Genomic DNA, 21,527 nt, shown 5'->3' with positions numbered 1-21,527 from the left:
AGCCCCGCATCAGGCTCTGGGCTGATGGCTCAGAGCCTGGAGCCTGTTTCCGATTCTGTGTCTCCCTCTCTCTCTGCCCCTCCCCCGTTCATGCTCTGTCTCTCTCTGTCCCAAAAATAAATAAACGTTGAAAAAAAAAATTTTGTTTTAAATAAAAAATAAAAAAAAAAAAACAAAACACAGATTTCTTCCCGATGACAGGAGGTCAGCCAACATTCTCTTAACTGCCCTGGTGCGTGATCACCCTGACTACGCTTTCTACCTCCCTGTCACTCTTGATTTGCTCCCCAGTGCTAAGGAAATCTATTTCTCTGCTAATGCCTTCATCCTGTCAAATAGAAAAGGACTATGACAGGGCAGTCTTCCAGAAGACACTGCTTGCACCTGCACTCGGCACCTCTCTTCTCCATTCATGCCCAGATCCAAAGAGGCAAACGTACCAATTCTGTATTCCACGTGTCTGCACACAATGGGTAGCACAAAGAAATGTAACGTGCTATCAGTTATGCTGACATCACCCATTTAGATCAAGTAAACTAAATACAAATCATATGGTAGGCAACAGGACAGGAGAATGTGATTTGGCATCAGAGATAGGTTCTGAGTACTGACTCCACCACTGTAACTTTGGAAAAGTCATTTAAAAGGCTTTGTGAAATTTAAATATCATCATCTGCCTTTCCTGTTACGAGGACAAAATGAGAACTTGTAAGCATCTGGTATATGATAAAACACCAAATAAATTATTTTATCAATGACAATGATTATTAAACAAATCCCATGTCATCTGCAACCCAATGTGTCCCCTCTGATGCTCCAAGCTATAACTGATTCAACAAATCTCCTCCACTTTCCAAGGGGGCAAGAAAGGAAAGAAAGATAATCGGGACAAAGAACAGCCTGTGATAGAAGGAATGAAACCAGTTCTCTTACATGTCTGGTATGTTGTCCCTAACAGCAATTATGAAACAGGAGCAACAAAAAATATGTGAACAAAGACAACCGTGTCTTGAAAAAGTACTTAAGTCTCCCAAAGGGAATATAGCGTTTATGTGTAAATAATAGTATTATTTCCATTGTGAGTATGGTTTGGTTGGTATTCTTTTATCAGGTCTATCCTTAAAATTAGGTAATAGAGGAAGAAAGCAGCCTGCAGTGAGTACAACTCAATACTAAAATATAACATGCAAGAACAAAGGCTAAAATAAAAACCTGACTGCAAATGCTGATGCAAAAATCACACGCAAAACAAAATGCCTTAAAAAGAAGATGAAGAACCAGAAAGATGGTAACAATCTGAGAGCAAGTAAACATTGACTCTGAAAGCCTTAAGGCACATAACAAGTAAAGCTGGCAAGATTAGGTGGTGGGGGGAGGCAGTAAGCCTTTCTATTTCAGCCAAAGAACCAGTAATTTCAACTGTAGCTGTATACAGCACTAGGGAATGTGCAGGAAGAAAGAGAAAAACATTCCTTTTCCAGCCTCTCAAAATCCTGCCGTCCCAAACTATTCCTCACGTTTGATGCATACGTCATACACTTCCAATTTATTTCATTTAAAAACATCATGTAGGTATTTTAAAAATAGAACTTCCTATAATACACCATGAAAATGTATTCTTAGGTTAGAACTTTACATCATTACTATTAGATACTTTTATTTACTACCTAAATTACAAAGCTTGGCCTACACAGGCATATAATTTAATGAGTAAAAAAAAGAAAGTTATTTATGCTCATGCTTATAGAAAATTAAACAATACCTTTTGAATCATTTTAAGCCAATCAGATAAATCATATTTTTAAAATCTTACATAGTTTCAAAATATAGGTTTCCAAAAATAAACCCCACAGGTATGAATTATATCTAATTCACAGCAAATAAAATTATCAAAGTGAAAGAATAAGAAATTCAGCACATCACTCATTCATTCACGGAACATCTTTGAAATTCAACAGGAGCTAGACACTGTACCAGGCCCTGAGTACATACTGGCCAGTAAGACATTAATTTCAAGGAATTCAGAATCCAGTAAGGAAGGCAGGCCAACACACAATTTTGTGTGACAGAAGATAATAGAAAAAGTTTAAAAACCCAAGAACACCAACGAATGTTTAAGGACTTTTGGAGACCAACAGAAAAGACCAGTATCACAGCACAGGAAAAGGAGTGAAAAAGACAAGCACAGAAATTATACAGTTGAAATAAATGATGTTCAATAATAGAATCAAAAAAAGATAAACTCAAATGGTAAGACATTTCTCACTGATTTTTTTTCAAAATAGTAAAAATGTGGTAGTATTCATTGTTAGAGTAAGTAAAGGGGCAATGGCATACAAGGCCAGGGTCAAGGGCTGTGACCTCTCTATAGGATAGTATGGCAAAATGTATCAAAAGTTTTTTAAATGTGTCACAGTCCCAAAGTCATTAGAAGAAAACAAGCCAATATCCCTCATGAACACAGAAACAAACATCCTTAACAAAATATTAGAAAGCAAAACCCTGCAATAGATAAAACACATCGTGACTAAGTGAAGGTTATCAAAGGAATTCAATGTTGGTTCAACATTAAAAAAATCAGTATGTTAACAGAACAAGTATATATTCACCTTAATAGCTGGGGTGGGGGGAAGCACGTGACAAAATTTTCACCATCCATTTTGATAAACGCACTAAACCAGCCAGTAATGGAATGGAACTTTCCCATCCTGATAAAAGCATTTACACAAAACTTAAAGCTAATATCAGGTATAATCATAAAAGACTGAATGTTTTCCCTCCCACAGATGAGGAAAAGAACAACGATGGCCACTCTCACCAGTGCTATTCAACATAAAATATAATTAAGAAAATGAAATAAAAGGTACACAGATTGGAAAGAAGAAATGAAACCATCTTTATTCACAAACCCCATTACCATCTACAGAGAAAATCCCAAAGAACCCCCCAAAATAAAGCCACTAGAACTAATGGGTCAGTTTAGAATGACTAGCATACAAAAATACTGAAAACAAAGGATTAGAAATTTGTATTTTAACAGTATAATTTATAATGGCATTGAAAACTATGAAATAAAGATGAATCTAACCAAAAAATGTGCAAGATAGACATGCTTAAAATCAAAAAACCACACTAAAACACAGTAAAAGCCTAAATAAATGGAAAGATATGCTGTATTGCTGAATCAGACAACTCAAGATGTCAATTCTCCCCAAACAGATTTAAAGATTTCAATGAAATCTCAATGAAGATAACATAAGGGGTTTTTTTTGTACCAATTAACCAGCTGGTTCAAAAACTTATAAGAAAATACAGTGGTCCAAAAAGAACCAAAACAAAATTTTGTTTAAATATCAAGTGCGAAGACTTGTACTACCTAATTTGAGATTTACCATGAAGCTAATCAAGATGGGTATTATTGGCAAAAGGATGGCTAACAGAGACGAGAGTCAAAGAGACCTAGGGGCGCCTGGGTGGCGCAGTCGGTTAAGCGTCCGACTTCAGCCAGGTCACGATCTCGCGGTCCGTGAGTTCGAGGCCCGCATCAGGCTCTGGGCTGATGGCTCAGAGCCTGGAGCCTGTTTCCGATTCTGTGTCTCCCTCTCTCTCTGCCCCTCCCCCGTTCATGCTCTGTCTCTCTCTGTCCCAAAAATAAACGTTGAAAAAAAAAAAAATTAAAAAAAAAAAAAAAAAAAAAAAGAGACCTACATATACGTGGTCGACCTGGACAAAGGGGACAAGGTTCCTGAATGGAGAAAGCACTATTTAACAAAGATACTGGTTCAACTAGACCCCAATTAAAAAAAAAAGAAAAGAAATAAAAGAACCTTAACCCTTCCCTCACACCATACACAAAAATTAAGCTAAAATAAACTTTAGCCCTAAATTTAAGCACTAAAACTATAAAACCTCCCAGGGAAACATAGGAGGAAATCTTTGTGGCCTTAGGTTAACCACAGATTTATCAGATACAACACAAAGTGTATCAATTCTATAACAAAGAGTAATAAATCACACTTCAAAAACCAGATCATTATCCATGTACTTAACCAAAAACATTAGAATACCTAGGCTCAATTTCCAGCTATGCCAGCAACAAACAGTGCACATCACTATCTTACGGTCTCTGTCTCCCAGTTGTTTTTTCCCTTTACCTGTGTAATGAGACAGTACCTACCTCACAGGGTTATTCAAGGACCAAATGAGATAATGTTCAGAAAACACCAAATTATACATTAAGTACTCAATAATGATGTTTGCTACCTTTCCAAGATTTTTATTTAGTTACTTAAACACCACTTGAGTTTCACAGTTCCAAATTTAGAATTTCCACTGTGAGTCTTAGAGTTTATTAAAAATTAGAGCGCAGCTTCAGTTTTTAATTCAATTCACTTTAAAGAAATGATGAAGAATAAATGCATACAAAATAAGAAGGGGACCAAGGAAGGGGAGGAGAAACACATTAACCGCGCACCTACAGACACTCCAGAAAACAGATGCTTTATCTGAATTCTCTCTTTTATTTTTCCTAGCAGGTACCTATAGAGGAACAAAGGATCTACATGAAATTTTTAACAAACCTTCATAAGTGGCCTTTAAAAAGGAGTGCTGGCTTTCTATTTAAGACCCTGTGTTGGTGCCCCAAAGCAAATGTCTCGTTACAAGTTAAATCCATGCTTAGGGAGATTAAATTGTTGTAAGGGATATTTGTAATGATTTAAATCAGAAAGTAGTATGTTAATAATCACAGTGAAGGATCGTCACGCTATAAACCATAGAACCCCATCACCTGCCTTCCTTATCGTTATAACCATGGCTCTGGCTACTTTTAAACATGCCTCAGAAGAGCAGCAAATGAGATTAAATTCGTCAGCATTCTTAGAGTTTCCTAGGTTATGAACAAGGAGAATTCTCTGGCACTTATTCCATCTTTAAATATGGAGAAAGAGGGAGCCTTCACTTCAAAGAATGTCATTCTACAAATTTCTCCTAGTCCCTCCTGCCTCCAGAGTTCCCCCCAAAGGCCACAAGCAACACACAGTAAGAAGTGGTGGGAAGTAACAGAAGACCATCCAGTGGGAATAAACTTACCTGTGGTGTTTTATTCTCTTTAAGGTCCAACCCAAACACATTGTGCCGCTTCACTGTGAAGAAATCAGCATCGTGTCCATCGTCCTCGTCCTCATCTCTGTCTAAGAACTGCCCAGGGGCTTCCTTGGACTCCCCAGTGCTAGGGACAGACTGAAGTGGAGACTCTTTTGCTTTTGCCAGTTTCTCTTCCATTTCTTCCTCATCTTCCTTCTCTTCTTCCTCTTCATCACTAATCCCCTTACCCGGTGTATATTCTGTCTCTTCTGGTCTTTTCCCACCTTTCTGAAGGATGGACATTTTCTCATTGAAGTAGGCTCTAAATTCTTCTACTTCATCATTGGTGAGGGAGGGAGCCCTTGGCTCAATTTGTTTGTGATCTTGGCTCACCACCAATTCTTTGGGGGGTTGTTTCTGCATTTTCTGAAGAAATCTTACCCGAGGTGCCACAGCAAGACCAAGGGATCTTAAACATGAACAAACGAAAACAGTTATCTCAGCACACTGATGGTGTGCTTATGGTATTATGCAACAGTTTCTCAAGAGTGGAGATCTATTTTTGGAGTTTTTAAAAAAACACTCCTCTGAAATACAACTCAATCTTGACAGATTAGATGATCCAAAAGGCAAGCCAAAAAATACCAAATACCCATCAGAAAACACTGAAGATACCTCACTTTTCATTAAGAGGTTAACAAGGTATAACATAAAGAGCATGAAACCAGAAACAAGGGAACAGGTCAAGTACTAAATCTGCCTATTTCCAATTTACTTCTTTCAGCCTCGGCTCCCTCAAATACAGGATATCGATACCTACCAGGCCCACCTCACAGCTGTTGTAACAATCCGACTTGCTAACTATATGAAAACACTTTGTGAAATGTCAATACTAAACCTGAAAAAGACATGGTCAAGAAAGGACAAAACAGCTCTCTGCAAAGAACAAACTCAAATTACCACTGTCCTCTCCTCTTTTACTACGACATAATCACTTCTACAAAAATACATTTATTTATTTTTGACAGAGAGAGTGAAGCAGAGCACGAGTAGGGGATGGGCAGAGAGAAAAGGAGACACAGAATCCAAAAGAGGCTCCAGGCTCTGAGCAAGCATTCAGCACAGAGCCCGACGCAGGGCTTGAAGCCATGAACCGTGAGATCATGACCTGAGCCAAAGTCAGACACTTAACCGAATGAGCCACCCAAGCACCCCAAAAAGAAAGGATTTCTAAACGGGACCAAAAAAGAAAAGAAAAATTATTTTCTCCTTCTAAGATCAAGATTCACTTTAGGATCAGCTAAGTTCCTACTCGCAGATGGGAAATAAACTCCTGAAACCGGGCCTGCTACAATAAACAGCTAACATGATGACATGGCTCCATTGCCTCTTTCCTATGAGACATGATTCAAGAAAACTCAGAGGTGCAGTGGGAAAGCACAGATTCAGAAATGGGACTGTTGATGTTCAAATCCTGACTGTCATCACCAGCTGTGTGATTGAAGGATGTTACTGAACCTCTATACCTCAGTTCTCTCATTTGTGAAACGGCATGATCAGTACTGATATCCTAGGGTTGTAGTAAGAGTGAAATGAGTTCACAGATCCAATGTACTTAACATACGGCCTGGCACACAGGCAGCCACTACTGAGCACCTCCCATTATTACTATTATGGAGACTACAGGGTGGGATCATAAACTCCTATCCATCAGAGCATTCTCTCAGTGTATTACAATTATAGTTGTGTGTCTTTCTCAGCTACTAAAACTTGGAGCCCTTTTAAGGTAAGAGTACGTACATCTATAATTTTTTAACATCTAGCACAATGAACTGTACATACTATTCAAAACATGTTTCTTTAGGAAAACAATTTCTAAAAACATTTATTATATCCTGCACATGTAACAAGGGCTTCTAAAGGAATTTATAGATCAAGGAACTTACACATCTAAACACCACCAAATTAAACTATACCAATAATTTAGGCTCAGAAGTTAACTTTCTGCGTTCCTTAGACATCACCAGTAAAAAGCAAAGGTTGTCAACTGGGAACAGATGAGATTTACTGGCTTTTGTAGCAACAAAATGTCCCATTAATATGACCCTGCAGTGTCAGAGCCCTGTGCCTCTCCTGTTTACTAATATCTCAGCTAAGTCAATCAGAAAACCATGACGGAACTTTTTCATGGAATACCAAAAGGGAGCTAATAACTTAAACCAAGAATCATATTCAGAAAAGGTGAAATTAGTAACTGCTACATAAACAGCTCAGTGACAAAAACATGTTATATCCATGGTGTGCAGTTTTCCATCAATTACCTACACAGAGAGTCAGGAGCCTCATGCTGTTATCTAGCAATTTCAACCATTCTAAAATGTTACAACTGACAAATTACCTATTATACTAAACTCACAATCTAATGTGAAGAGTAGAAAACAGCAACTCTCCCAGATACAAGTTTTTATCAGACTCCATTTAAAGGTAAAGACATTCAAATTCCTGGAGAGCAAGGCAAATACACAGACCTTGCCTTGAAAATACATGTGTCATCATTGACTAGAAATTTTATGCTGATATTTAACCTATGATTAACCTCAAGGGTGCTTTATAGAATTCTGTCAATGTTTTTCCCACAGGTAGAACCCCACTGAAAAAATGAGCATTCCTCCTTTATAGCTGAAAAGGTTAGGAAAAAAGTCCTTCAAATACTGAGCCAAAACAAACCAACAGTTCCTTTTTTATATAATAGTAACCTCAGTTACTAAACGGGGATATTTTGGGGCGCCTGGGTGGCGCAGTCGGTTGAGCGTCCGACTTCAGCCAGGTCACGATCTCAGAGTCCGTGAGTTCGAGCCCCGCGTCGGGCTCTGGGCTGATGGCTCAGAGCCTGGAGCCTGCTTCCGATTCTGTGTCTCCCTCTCTCTCTGCCCCTCCCCCATTCATGCTCTGTCTCTCTCTGTCCCAAAAATAAATAAACGTTGAAAAAAAAAAAAAATTTTTTTTAAATTAAAAAAAAAAATAAAAAAATAAATAAACGGGGATATTTTGCCATGGTAACTGTGAGTAACTATAAGAAACACCAAGACACAAAGAACACTGAGGCAATAAGCAAGCAGTTATAGGGATCAGTCTAAAATAAAGGAAGAACTGACAAGGAGACTTGTGTCAAAAGCATAAAAAAGAATGGTCTATGGTGTTCCAAGCCAGCGTTCCAAAGACAAGAGGACTACAGACATTTAAAGATTTCAAACAGCGCTTACCAATTGTTCTCCACCTCCTTTAATATGAAACTACAGGAAACTGCCAGTGAAACTTTCAGAAATTTTCACTTACATGTAAGAAACTTCTTTAAACAACAAGAACTAGACATTCACCTAGTTTTCTAGTTTACATAATCTTTTTCTCTGCAGATCTTTAACAGATTCTCTTAAGTTAAGGCAGAGCAGTTTCAATGAGGACTCTGAGAGAACCAGGTTGCAGACAAATGACCTCTACCTCTAAGGATTCACAACTAAAAGTGTAATATGAATACTTACAGGGCATATTCAGGTATAGGTAACTTGCTCACATCAAATATTTCTTTATCCTTCATCAGATACACTGAGCGTATATAGGAGACAAAACACTGTAAAAATAAGAGGTTTACATGTATCACATACAATAGTCAGAAACGGAAAATAAATTTAAACTCAGATAAAAGAAAATTAACCAAAGGGATAAATTCAACAGTAGTGAAATATCTTAAAAATAAGTGAGCATATAGGGGCACCTGGGTGGTTCAGTCAGTTGGGCAGATGACTTGGGCTCATGGCTCTGGGCTTGAGCCCCATGCCCGGCTCTGTACTGACAGCTCAGAGCCTGGAGCCTGCTTCGGATTCTGTGTCTCACTCTCTCTCTGCACCCCCCTCCTCCCCACCCCCCACCCCCCACCCGCTCACTCTCTGTCTCTCTCTTTCTCTCTTAAAAATAAACATTAAAATAAAAAAAAAATTTTAATAATAAAATAATTGAGCATATCTCCATTCTACATTTAAAAAAAAAAACTACCTTTTTGTAACTGTAATATTAGATAAGACTTTAAATTTGGTTTCATCAAGCCAACTCAACATAGAATATCACCTTCTCAGAAAGCTATGCTACAAGTTAGTATCAGTCCACTGCAGTATAGTCTAACAGGGGGAAAAAGTAGGATATGTAATGATACAGATGACAATCTGAGCTCCTTATCTTACTAGCTACTCAAACCTCTTGTATCTCTGTCAGTTTCCTCGTCTATCAGAGATCATAACACCTTCTATTTAAAATGTTATGAGAGGGGCACCTGGGTGGCGCAGTCGGTTAAGCGTCTGACTTCAGCCAGGTCACGATCTCGCGGTCCGTGAGTTCGAGGCCCGCATCAGGCTCTGGGCTGATGGCTCAGAGCCTGGAGCCTGTTTCCGATTCTGTGTCTCCCTCTCTCTCTGCCCCTCCCCCGTTCATGCTCTGTCTCTCTCTGTCCCAAAAATAAATAAACGTTGAAAAAAAAAATTTTTTTTTTTTAAATAAATAAAAATAAAAAAATAAATAAAATGTTATGAGAAATTAACCGAGAAAATGGATCTAGAGTACCAGGGTGTATCTTCTGGAATATAGTAAATACCAATAAATACTAGCTATTAGTAATAATTATTTTAGTTATTGGTTAAAGGTATTTATTTAATTATTTAGTTAAAGGTATTCTTTATTTATTTATTCTTAGAAAAGAATACCTTTTCTAACATAATAAAATGTTACTGTATTTAAATGAAGCTTAATAAAATCATGACATGAAGTTTACTCCTAAAGCCTTCCCTTTTACATTATCACTTCAAGTAATTTGTCATCATGAACTTGTGTTATTTTTCTTTGGTGTTTATAAAGAAAAAAGGTATCTGTATACCAAGAACTATATAAACCAAAATTTAAACATGATCCTGATCTTTTATCAGTCTGTAACACAGTCAGGCAACAAAGATGATGAAACACATCTATGCAAGCATTTCTTATTTTAAAATTTTTATAAGTCCATTTAATTCCCATTTCAATATTTCCTGAACTTCATATTTGTTATAAATTTATACTAATCCTTTCTTCAAACCATTTTCCCTGTCTCCAGAGGCATGAAAAACAATGAATGGCTCCAGTTCAAGGATAATTTTTCCCCTACAATTGTTCACACACAAAAACAAATCACCCCTGTTGCCTATCGTTTTTGTTCTCTCCAGATTATAATCAAAGGCTAGAAAATCACTTCTATGAAACTAGATAGCTTGCTGCTGCTGGCAATACAGTTAGCCATTCTGCTAAACCATGCGTGACACCCAATAAATCACATCATTTATTTCAATGTGCATTCTATAATCTTTGCTCTGGAAGGCTCATTTGTTGTATGCACAAACTAGTGAAACATCCTTCCATTGTTCCTTATTTCCTGATTCATGATTGAATGACCTCTTACGTATGCAGTAAGTCATGACATCTCAGAATTCATGTATAATAGTTTTAAATGTGCATACTATTTCCAAACTTTCTAAAAGATTTAAACAATGTCTGCTAGATGATATCTGCACACACAACTGTTTACATACCCAAAAATTAAGGAAAAAAAATTTCCCCTTTAAAGGTCTTTTTCATTAGATTTCAGGTAAAGTGAGACTATAGAAATCCAACTTGGCACAGTTCAGTATTTGCTTTTCTTATAATCCTCCTGATGTATCATGGAATTTCTGAAGAAAGTCAAATGTGGATATCAGTCTCAGGTCTGCTACTTAACAGCTTATGTGATCCTGGACAATTTTTTTTTTTAATTTTTTTTTTTATGTTTATTCATTTTTGAAAGACAGAGAAAGAGTACAGGCAGGGGTGGGGCGGAGAGAGAGGGGGACACAGAATCTGAAACAGGCTCCAGGCTCTGAGCTGACAGCACAGAGCCCAACATGGGGCTTGAACTCACGAACCGCGAGATCATGACCTGAGCCGAAGTTGGACGTTCAACCGACTGAGCCACCCAGGCACCCCGATCCTGGACAATTTTTAATTTTCTCCATCTACTATTTACTCCTGTGTAAAGTCACATCAGTATTGCCTCCCTCCTGGGTTGTTGGAAAGATGAAGAAAGAACACGTATCAAACTGCCATGTAACAAAGTCACATCATGACTAAGCACTTTACACAAAGTAAGCATTTAAATTCCAGCTTTCATCACTCATGGTATTTTAAGCAGAGTGAGGCTAACTTGATAAAATATAACAGAAGTTAATTTTTAACCAGAAACGTAAAATCTGCTCTTTAAATAAAACTTCTTTCCCAAGAATATCCAGTTTCAAAACCATAACGGAAAAGCCTCACTACTGACCATTTCTCTGCTCAGGCTCCTTATCCACTTAGGATGCTCTTTCCACATCTCTTATTTCCTTCCTCTCATTTCATCTCTCTGCTGACACAGAATCCACCCTTTGAATCCTGACACTCTTAACTCACTGCTGATATGTTATGGGAGACGCAGAGAGAGAGAGAATATGTAGATCTGGTAACCTCCATGTACCTAAGAGCGTGGCGAAAAGGATGAGCTTTGTAACAGGGATTCAAATATTTGTCTGTTTAGAGACTAGGAAGCTGTTAGCACAACACAAAATTACTTCCCTTCTTCCTTTTCTAAAGCATCTACTGCTAGGCACTCTAGGAACAGAAAAGTAAGTTTAACTGAAAGTGGTAATTCTTTGTATTTGCTAATCAAGAGGATTTCTAAGTCAAAAAAAAGTAATTTGGGAACATTAAGTCATATTTATAGATTAAAATTTCATTCTTAAAGAGGATTCAGTAAAAGTGCTATGCTTTCTAGAAATTTAAGCTAATATAAGAAATTACAATAAGCTTGCTGAAGAAGCACAAAGCTGACATTTTCCCAGTTTGTTCTAAGAAATACATAATCTTTTTTTTTTAGTTTTTTAAAAATGTTTATTTATTTTGAGAGAAAAAGAGAGAGTGTGAGCAAGGGAGGGGCAGAGAGAGAGAGAATCCCAAGCAGGCTCTATGCCACTAGCGCAGAACCCAATGTGGGGATCAATCCTAAAAACCGTGAAATCATCACCTGAGCCAAAATCAAGAGTTGGACGTTTAACCGACTGAGCCACCCGGACACTTCGAGGCACAGAGTCTTTTTAAAAGTTAAAGAATGTTCTCGTTATCTGTGAACTGCACCATTTGACTACCTGAAGCATAACCATGAAACGTAAAGTAGTAGAAAATGATGAATTCTAACTTTATTATATGCTCCATTCCAACTAAGGTATCCAATTTACCAACGACTTACCCTTTGAGCTCTTTCTTTTAAATCTTGATCTTGTGCTAAAAATGATTCCAATTTTTTCTGGACGTCTATAAGTTTTTCTGGATTAATTCTTTGTAACAAAAAAATACAGGTTAAACTTAGACATCTCAATTTTAGAAACTGAAAACAGTATATAGCATTTTCCTATCTTCCTCAGTATTTTTAAACCTATAACATTATTTCTCATCTAGGAGCCAGATTAGACTGAAATTACACTAGACGTAAACCTGACTCTCAGGTATTCTGCATAATGCAAGGGGGAAAAAAGATCAAGATCAGAAATCATCTCTAAATGCCCCATGCTAAGTGTAAGATACTAAGGTTAACATTCAATTATCACTGGTTGCTTCTTAGGTCCGTAATGTTAGAAAATACTCTAACAGGAGATCTGTCCATGCAATAGAATAAATGAAAGTTAATGTCATTGTTGTAAGTACTTCCATTTTCAGCCAAATATCATAAAGCCAATTTCAAATAATAAGCAAGGAGCCAAAAGATATAAATAATGGTCTCCTTATCTGGAAATCAGGCACAATGTAACAGAATTGCTACTTAACTCCACCAAGGGAAACTACAGGAAAGAATGAAATTCTTACAAGGGTCTATGTTTCACAAAATAAATCCCACTTTTTTCCCTGATTATAAACCGAACCACTCTGCTCCAGCAAAGCTGGGGTAGTAGTAGATGGGGGTGGACGAGGTGGTTTTTACTTTAATTATAAAATCATATATAAAATTAAAGACACAAAAGGTAGAAAACTTTCACTTAGCCTCAACAATTTCAATTCAGTCTTGTTCCATCGAACCCTTACCCAACCCACCTGCCCCACTTCCCATCTAAACACCCTCCAAATCTTCCCTCCAAGTAAAGCCAGGATGTTTCAAGGACCCCAGTGCAGATGAAACTCCGATCCTGATCAAATCTGCTGACAATCTGAGTATCTTCAATGGACAGCAGAGTCCTCTGAAAAGGACATACGACCCTACAAATTTTATCCAATATGTATAATCTCTTCAACAATCAATGCCTAGTGAAGCTAACAAGTTCTCCATTTCATCTTATTTTCTGCATTAACAGTCTTCCAGGAAACGTGTTTAGAAGAACACTAGCAAACAAAAAAAGTCACAAAGCAGACAGTGGAAGACGAGAGGGAGGAGGGAATGAAGTGTACATAAGCAGCATGATGATTCTGCACCTCTGTTCTCCTAACGGTAACTTCAACACACCCAGCAGTTCTTACCTGATTTCCTTCACAGGCACTTTCTTCTGGAGAAGCTGCTGCACCATTCCTTTTTCTTCAGAGGGAAGTAAAATTAATAAAGCTTCACCATCCTCTTTGTACCTAAACCAACAAATAATCTCTTCCACATCAGTGCAATCTGCATTTTACATTTCAACAGTCTGACAAACAGGTAACAAAGAAGCAGGTTCACCTATTTAGTAAATATTAGGAATGCCATTTTGTTCACTTCTGTGATGACAGACAACGAGGGCTCTGAGCATCTTTTTCAACATTCCACTACTAATTACAATTCCAAGTGACTTTTAGGCTATACCAAGGTATGAGAGCCAGATCCTAAGAAACAAATCAATTAAAAGGAATTTCTTAAATAGTTCTCTGTAGCAATCTCATTTAAGCCACGAGAGTATTAGGTTACAATTAGTCATGTAAGAACACGGCACCCACTGTATTAAGGAATCAAATCGTCTTTCTGGGGATTTTATACCTTGGGAATAGCACTGTTTTCAGAAAACAGTGCCATAGTTTTAAGAAATGGATCTCTGCTCAAGTGAAAAGCTATCCTCCGATCCATTCTTTTCCCTCACCTAGTAAAATTCTTATTTCATGCTGCATCACCAGAAATTTCGACGTAACTGGGCCACAATGCACCCACAGCTACTAAACCTCTTGTGCTAATTGCATACAGACTCCCCTATAACTCAGGGTCAGCCATTACGTGCAAGCAGTAAGACAAAACAGAACTGGATATTCGTGGAATGTTTTTTAAAGACACAAAATGAAAAATATTCTCATCAAAGCACTCTATTCAAGGTTCATGCTATAAAATGTGAGGAGCAACTTTTTATAGTTAAAACCAAATAAATTATTTAGTGAGAAACTTTGTGCCAGGCCTAAACTGTGAAGAACACAAAGAAACAGAAGAGTATTTCTGTCTTCAATGGTCAAACAATCTAGCTGACTAGAAAACACAAACACACACAAAATCAAGACAACATCCCCAATGTGGTAACATTACTAAATGTCAAAGGACGACCAGGGGCAATAAATGGCAAAAACTCAGAAGAGGAAAAAGACCACTCAGAGTGGGTCAGGGCCAGGTAGAATTTGAGGAGGACCTTGAAGGTGAACAGAAAGGGAAAAGATAGGGTCTTCCAAAGCGGGAGAATGGCATGAACTAAGGAGTGGAAACCAGAAAACATAGGGCAAACTTAGCTAACTTAAGATAGGAGAAACCCAACCGAACCAGGGTAACCAAGTGGACAGCAGGGAGGATTGCCAGATGGGTACATCAGAGTCTGGTTCTGGAGAACTCTGGATGGCTATGTATAGAGAGACAGAATACCACTGTACACAAGTTTATCAATGAACGCTGGAGGGAAAAATTGTGTTGACTTACTCTATGTACGATAAAGATGGAAGGGCAATTTCACATCATGCTGATTTTAAAACTCTACTCCAACAAGCAAGGTGAAATTCCAGGGTAATATCTTTATAGAAATATCTACATATATGTATACACCTTTATGAGTACACACAGAGAAAAGTAAGAAATAAAACATATCCAAAGTGCTAAAATTTATCTTTAACTCATATATTAAAAAAAAAAAATTTAAAGGGCCACTAAATGCCAGGCACTAAAACTGACATAGTTGTGGCTGTTACAGAGCTTACAGACTATTAGGGACAGATACCAAAACATCAAATAACAATAAAGTGGTAGGAGTGTTAGCAGGTGTACAGGAAGCTATAAAACCGTTAACAGAGAACTCCACTGAATGCTGTCTAGGTGTCAAGAAAACTGCCCTGGGCAAATGGCTTCTAAGAGCAGAGATCTAAAAAATTGGGAATTAGTCAAACATTAGGGGAGAATCCAGTTTTCCAGGGAGAAAAGGCAACATCTGACGAGAGTCCAGTGGATAGTTTTGTCTTCTTCAGGCTCATTAGCTTTTTCTAGGGTTTCTAATGCATGGGTATTTAACAGGAGATAGAGTAAAGCTTTTACTGTTTCATAAATGAGAAACTAGTACCAAATACCTTCCTCACTGTATTTCAACACCTACTACGATTCAAAATGTTTCAACATCATTTACTATGAAGAAACATGAAAAAGCATTCCCCTAAGCGGTACTGGATTAAACCATCTGTGAAGGCAGGAATCACTATTATATGAAGTAGTGAGGCAAAACCCAGAGTAGACAAGGTATCTGAGAGACATCTCAACTTCTGAAGCTCCAACATCTCACCAACAACAGGTTAAAGGCAAAGGGGACAGATATCGGTTAATAATGACTACCGTGCTGTGCACTATATCAAAATGCCCTCAAGGTAGCCAAACTCTTGAGATGAGGTCAATTATCTTCAGAAGTAAGAAAGCTTATCTCATGTGGCCCAGAGAGGAACAATTAGGAAGAAGGGAGATGGGTATGGGTGGCTTAAAGGGTAATTGATCTCTTTAACAGTCTATATCCAAATTCAGAGATGGAGAGAGAAAATAAACATGCCACCAGGCCTACATAATGTGTGCCAGAACAGGGGCAAAGGGGTTAACAGAAATCTCTAAGGTATCAAAACAGCATTCCCTGAAGCCCTTGGATCTTCAGATGGACGAATAAACAAGAATAATAAGCCTAATCATTATACCATTCAGGTACCCAAGAATAATCTGGAAGAATAGATCAGGATTCAAGTCACACATGGGCCATATCCAAACCTTTTACAACTATAGCCAACAGACACATAGATCTGCACAAGGTTAAGACAGAGTACAACACTGGAATTTAGAAGAACAAAATTCCCAAAGGAAAATGGAAAAAAATGTCCAAAGTCGAACCCCATAAGGCAAGCATCTACAGAAAAGATCATAACTGGTCACTTTACCTATTGAACATCACAAACATCTTTTCCCTAAAACAACATACAGAAAGCACAAATTATCTCCTACACACCAACACCCAAGAATTTCCAGTAAGCTTTCATTTTAAAAATAAATACACATTTGAAAAGAAGGCAGAAGCACATTTTTTTTCTTTCAAATGCTTACACGGATAGTCTATTTACCCATGAGCCAGCTTTTTATATTTCAAAAGCAATATCCAAGGACTGAGGCTTAGTATATATATAAAGAGAAATAAATGTTCTTCACAAGATCTACATTTTGGAATTCCATAATACACAGGTTATTATAAGAAACATTGTAGGCACCAAATAAAAGCCCTGCAACTGAAACACAACAACAACAAAAATCTCATTTTCACCATCTGTAGTAGTACGTTACATTTACGTAGCCCTTTAGAATTTAGGAAGGACTTCATTTTACATTAATTTGCCAATCTTTTTTACACAAGCAATTGGTAGAGAAGGCAAATTTCTGGGAAGACCAAGAAATTATCCAAAAACACCCACAAAAAAACAGAAATACGAAACAAAAACAAAAATCTCCAGCTAATCATTGCATATCAGAGGCTTTAAACTTGCAGTTCATTACCTCTATCAGCTATACAGACCCCTAATAGGTTGATCACAATTGTCTGCCTTCACATGCTACATACAGCTCACTGGCATTTCTAGCTCAACGTGAGAGACCCAGACCACTGACTTCTGGGTCCCACTGGTTATTTTAACCTCAAAACAAACTCTGACCAAAGGAAGGAGGAAAAGCCCTGCTGTTCTGGCACTAATTTGTGTTCCACCCAGTAACCACTAGTCCTCAGCTATTCCAATGCCTTCTCCCCAACACGTAAACTCCATTCTAGCTAACATTTTAAGTGTCCCTTAAATTTTGCCCATTCAGCAAGATCTGCCAGGGCTCACAACTGCCTGGCCATTCTCCGTTCTCCCGGTCTGGTTCTCCAAGTTACAGAGCAGGGTGTAAGAGATTCTATTTAGAATAATTCCCTTTTTGTAATTTTAAAAATATATATACAACATACATGAAAATTTCTCTAGGTGGTATGATGTAGCTGGTAGGTTCTGCCAATGTCTAGAATCTATATAGTGAGGGGCGCCTGGGTGGCTCAGTCAGTTAAGCGTCCAACTTTGGCTCAGGTCAGAGCCCTACATCAGGCTTCATGCTGACAGCTCAGAGCCTCGAACCTGCTTCAGATTCTGTGTCTCCCTCTCTCTCTGCCCCTCCCACTCTCTTCCTCTCTCTCTCAAAATAAAACATTAAAAAAGATAGAATCTATATAGTGAATAAGCACTATTTTTGTAACAAAAGTCCTTATGAAGTAAAAAATGAAAACATATGTGCTTTCAAAATCTACATCTTTGTGTCATTCTTACTTCATTTAACACATCTTAGTACTATTAATATTAGGGTACTTCCTGACCTCGATTAGTAAATTTGAGGACATATATGAATGCATGTTCCATACCTACCATACATTTGTACCTAAAAGCTGCTCACCAAATATCTGATGAGTAAACAGATGCAAAAAACCACCAGAAGTTGTGTAAGCAGATAGAACACTGGATTTGGAGTCTAAAGAACTGAATTCAAGCCCTAGCTGTACTATTCATTAGTTTTATAACCCTGGATAATGAGTCATTTTATCACCATATATTACATTCTTATTTATAAATTATATACTTTTTTTTAAAAATGTATTAAATGTTTATTTTTGAGAGAGAGAGAGAGAAAGACAGTGTGCACGGCATGGAGGGGGCAGACAGAAGATCCAAAGTGGGCTCTGCACTGACAGCGGAGAGCCTGATGCGGGGCTCAAACTCACGAACCGCAAGATCATGACCTGAGCCAGAGTCGGACACTTAACCACCTGAGCCACTTAGATGATGAATGAGATGATTCAGGTTCCTTCAGAACCTAAAGTTCTATACCTGTGATTCTTAACATACTAGCCTTTCTTTTCCCTCCTCCCTGCATCCCCTTCTGTCCTCCTACACCTTAGCCTCACCAGTGGCAACCAGCCCCAAGAGCACCTGTCACTGAGGTTCAACAGGGCATCAGCCAAGTAGATGCATACAGATAGGCCACAGGAATCACACTTAAACATTCTGTTCCTCCTGCACAGTGTGGTACAGAGGAGAGCTTATTCCAGGAAAAGAGGTATCCCTGACTCACAGAATCCTATCTAAAGACTCTACACTAGATTTAAAAGAGAAAAGGACAGACCGGGAAATATTCTGGGTAAAATAAAGTCATCTGCAGCATAAGATTTTGGAAATACAAACAGGTACACCATAATAGGTTCAACAGTTTGACAAAGTTCATAAAAATTAAAAAAAAAAAAAACCAAGTTGGCTAATATGTGTTGCACAGAAAGCTTCTAGCAAACTGAGTAAGAACAAGGATTTAGGGAGTTCACACAGAAAAGGCAGAAATCATTAGACTCTATCAACTCTGTCCCCAGAACTTAAAAACAAGACTAAGTTTTAATACATTAAAAACAAGAAGAAAACACATATAAGTGGTACCTAAAAACTATACTACCTGAAATCACTTTCTGGAAACTACTGAAAGAGATGATTAATGCCAGGAGAAGAAACTGAGGCTTAAAGAGATTAAGAACTGATCAAAAGGTACAAAGCCAGCAGGTGACAGAGCTAGATCCAAACCTAAATTTCTTGACTTTCCAGGATAGTGTTGATCAACTATGGGATATCTGCCTCTAATAATCCAAATAAAGAAGGAAAGTGCATTTATTTTTAGTTGGCCTTCATGATCACAAATGACAGCAAGTTTAAATTTTTTTTTTTTTTTTCCCAACGTTTTTATTTATTTTTGGGACAGAGAGAGACAGAGCATGAACGGGGGAGGGGCAGAGAGAGAGGGAGACACAGAATCGGAAACAGGCTCCAGGCTCTGAGCCATCAGCCCATAGCCTGACGCGGGGCTCGAACTCCCGGACCGCGAGATCGTGACCTGGCTGAAGTCGGACGCTTAACCGACTGCGCCACCCAGGCGCCCCCTCAAATGACAGCAAGTTTAAATAAGGATACCTACCCTCCTTCTCCAAGCACCTGGCTTTCTCACCTTAGGGAAACCCTGCCTGGGAGCAGCAGCCACTAGATTTCACTAACTGAAAACATCTGCTTTGGGGCACACTGGCAAGAACAGGAGCTGCGGGGTCAGAGAGACCTGAGGACACATCCCAGTCCTGGTATTTCCCAAGGGATCTTAGACACATTTTACCTCGCAAGCCTGAGAAGTCATTTCCTGACAAAAAGGCCTCTCCCACCAGGCTGGTATAAAGACTGACTGAGCTCTTCCATTTGTTCACTCAACAGAGACCTGAGAGTTACCAAGTAAACGGTTAGGTCACAACCCGCTCGCTCCCTGTGGGAATGACAGGGAAGGACACGGAGACTCCTCCGGCTGAAAAAAAAAATAACACGGTCAAATCTCCTCATAAACAGACTAACGACAGGCCTCCGGGGAAACAAACACACCGCGTGCCTGCATGGGAGCCCTCATGCAGGAGACGCTAAATAACAGATGTACCAGGTTTGTCTGAAGTCTGTGGATTCAAGCGGCAGGTCTCTGCAGTCAGCCATGTGAGTGAGCCTAGCGGTGGCCCAACGGTGAAAGTGATAAACGGCACGCGTGGCTTAGTGACTGTGAGGTCAGTCTTGGCCAGAGCCTACCCTGAGGTGACGAGAATGGCCCTGTGGAGCTACAGCGGGGTTCCCAGACCTCTTCCTGCCTCGCACATTCCTTGCCATTACCATCCTTTATCTTTCAAACTGTCAGGAGAGCTTGCTTTCAGGTGTGGTGGGCAGCTCCTAAAACGGCTCCCAAAAATCGGGACCTTCTGGCATCCACAGCCTTGTGGTCCTCCCCACACAGAATAAGGCTGATCTGTACGACCACTAGGATGCTACGGTAAGATGGAGTTTGGGTTCCAAGTTCTAAGTCACAAAAGACACCGCTGCCGCCACCTTACTCCCTCTTTCTCTCTCGTGCTCTCTCTGAGGAAGCCAACCAACTGCTCTGTTATGAAAAGTCTCAAGAAAAGAAAAAAGGTATGGAAGGAACTGAGAGGCACCTCTGACCAACAAGCAGACGAACGGGCTTGGAAGGGGATCCAGCCCCAGCGGAGCCTTCAAGGACTGCGTGACACCATGACCGCAGACCTGGGCTCCAGACCTGCAAGGATGCAGATGAGAAGTCAGAGAACCCGAACGAGCCACCCCAGCATTTCCGATCCACGGAAACCAGGAGAGAACATCTAGTTCTCGCTTTTAGACACTGAGTTGTGGGATAATCTGTTATACTGCAAGAGATAATTAATTTTAGGGAAGCTCTGATTCAGGAGTCTGATTTGAGAAAGTCACTGTGTTATCTCAGCTGTCTACTCTTTGCCAAGGCCTGTTCTAAGCACTCAGGGTATATCAATTAAGAAGACATATTTCCCTAGTCTTTATGGAGCCTACGTTCTAGTGAAGAGAAAAAGATTCACTGTAATAAGGAAATGCTCTACTATACATGAAGGTATTAAGTGCTATGGGGAAAAAAGAAAATACAGACTGAGGTTAGGAAGAGTAGTTGGGGCAGGTTAAGAAAGACAGTCATGCAGATACTTGAGGAAAAACCATTCCAGCAAAAGAAACAGTAACATAAAGGCCTTGGGGGTGGAGGGGGTGGGGGCTGGGGGAGGTGGGGGGAACGTGGTCGGCATAAAGGAGAAACAGTCTGACCAGTGTGGAATATAGGGACAAGCAGGGAATAGAAAGTAAGGTTGGAGGGGACTGAATAATATCAGGTCATTGGCTTTTATTCTGAGTGAACAGGAAGCCCTGAGAGGACTGACTTCATCTGACTTGTGTTTAAAAGGATAACTCTGCCTGCTGTGCTGAGAAGTGACAGCAGGAGGGCAAGGGGGAAGGGC

General features: G+C 39.0%; 1 protein-coding gene across 4 annotated transcripts in view; it reads right to left on the bottom strand.

Annotated features, from left to right (window-relative positions):
* Positions 1-21,527, bottom strand: part of DDX10 (DEAD-box helicase 10) — a 629,111-nt gene that overhangs the window by 570,150 nt on the left and 37,434 nt on the right. For all 4 annotated transcript variants that reach the window (XM_045482716.1, XM_045482720.1, XM_045482717.1 and 1 more), the window contains exons 10-13: positions 13,678-13,779; positions 12,419-12,506; positions 8,625-8,713; positions 5,092-5,554 (exon numbers count right to left, since the gene is read on the bottom strand). In XM_045482716.1, the coding sequence (XP_045338672.1) occupies positions 5,092-5,554; positions 8,625-8,713; positions 12,419-12,506; positions 13,678-13,779 (742 nt within the window). The remainder of the gene's footprint in view (positions 1-5,091; positions 5,555-8,624; positions 8,714-12,418; positions 12,507-13,677; positions 13,780-21,527) is intronic.

This window comes from Leopardus geoffroyi, chromosome D1, assembly GCF_018350155.1.
Source record: "Leopardus geoffroyi isolate Oge1 chromosome D1, O.geoffroyi_Oge1_pat1.0, whole genome shotgun sequence".
Lineage (NCBI taxonomy): Eukaryota > Metazoa > Chordata > Mammalia > Carnivora > Felidae > Leopardus > Leopardus geoffroyi.
Note: the sequence above shows the minus strand (reverse complement) of the source record. Positions and strands in the feature narration are given on the sequence as shown.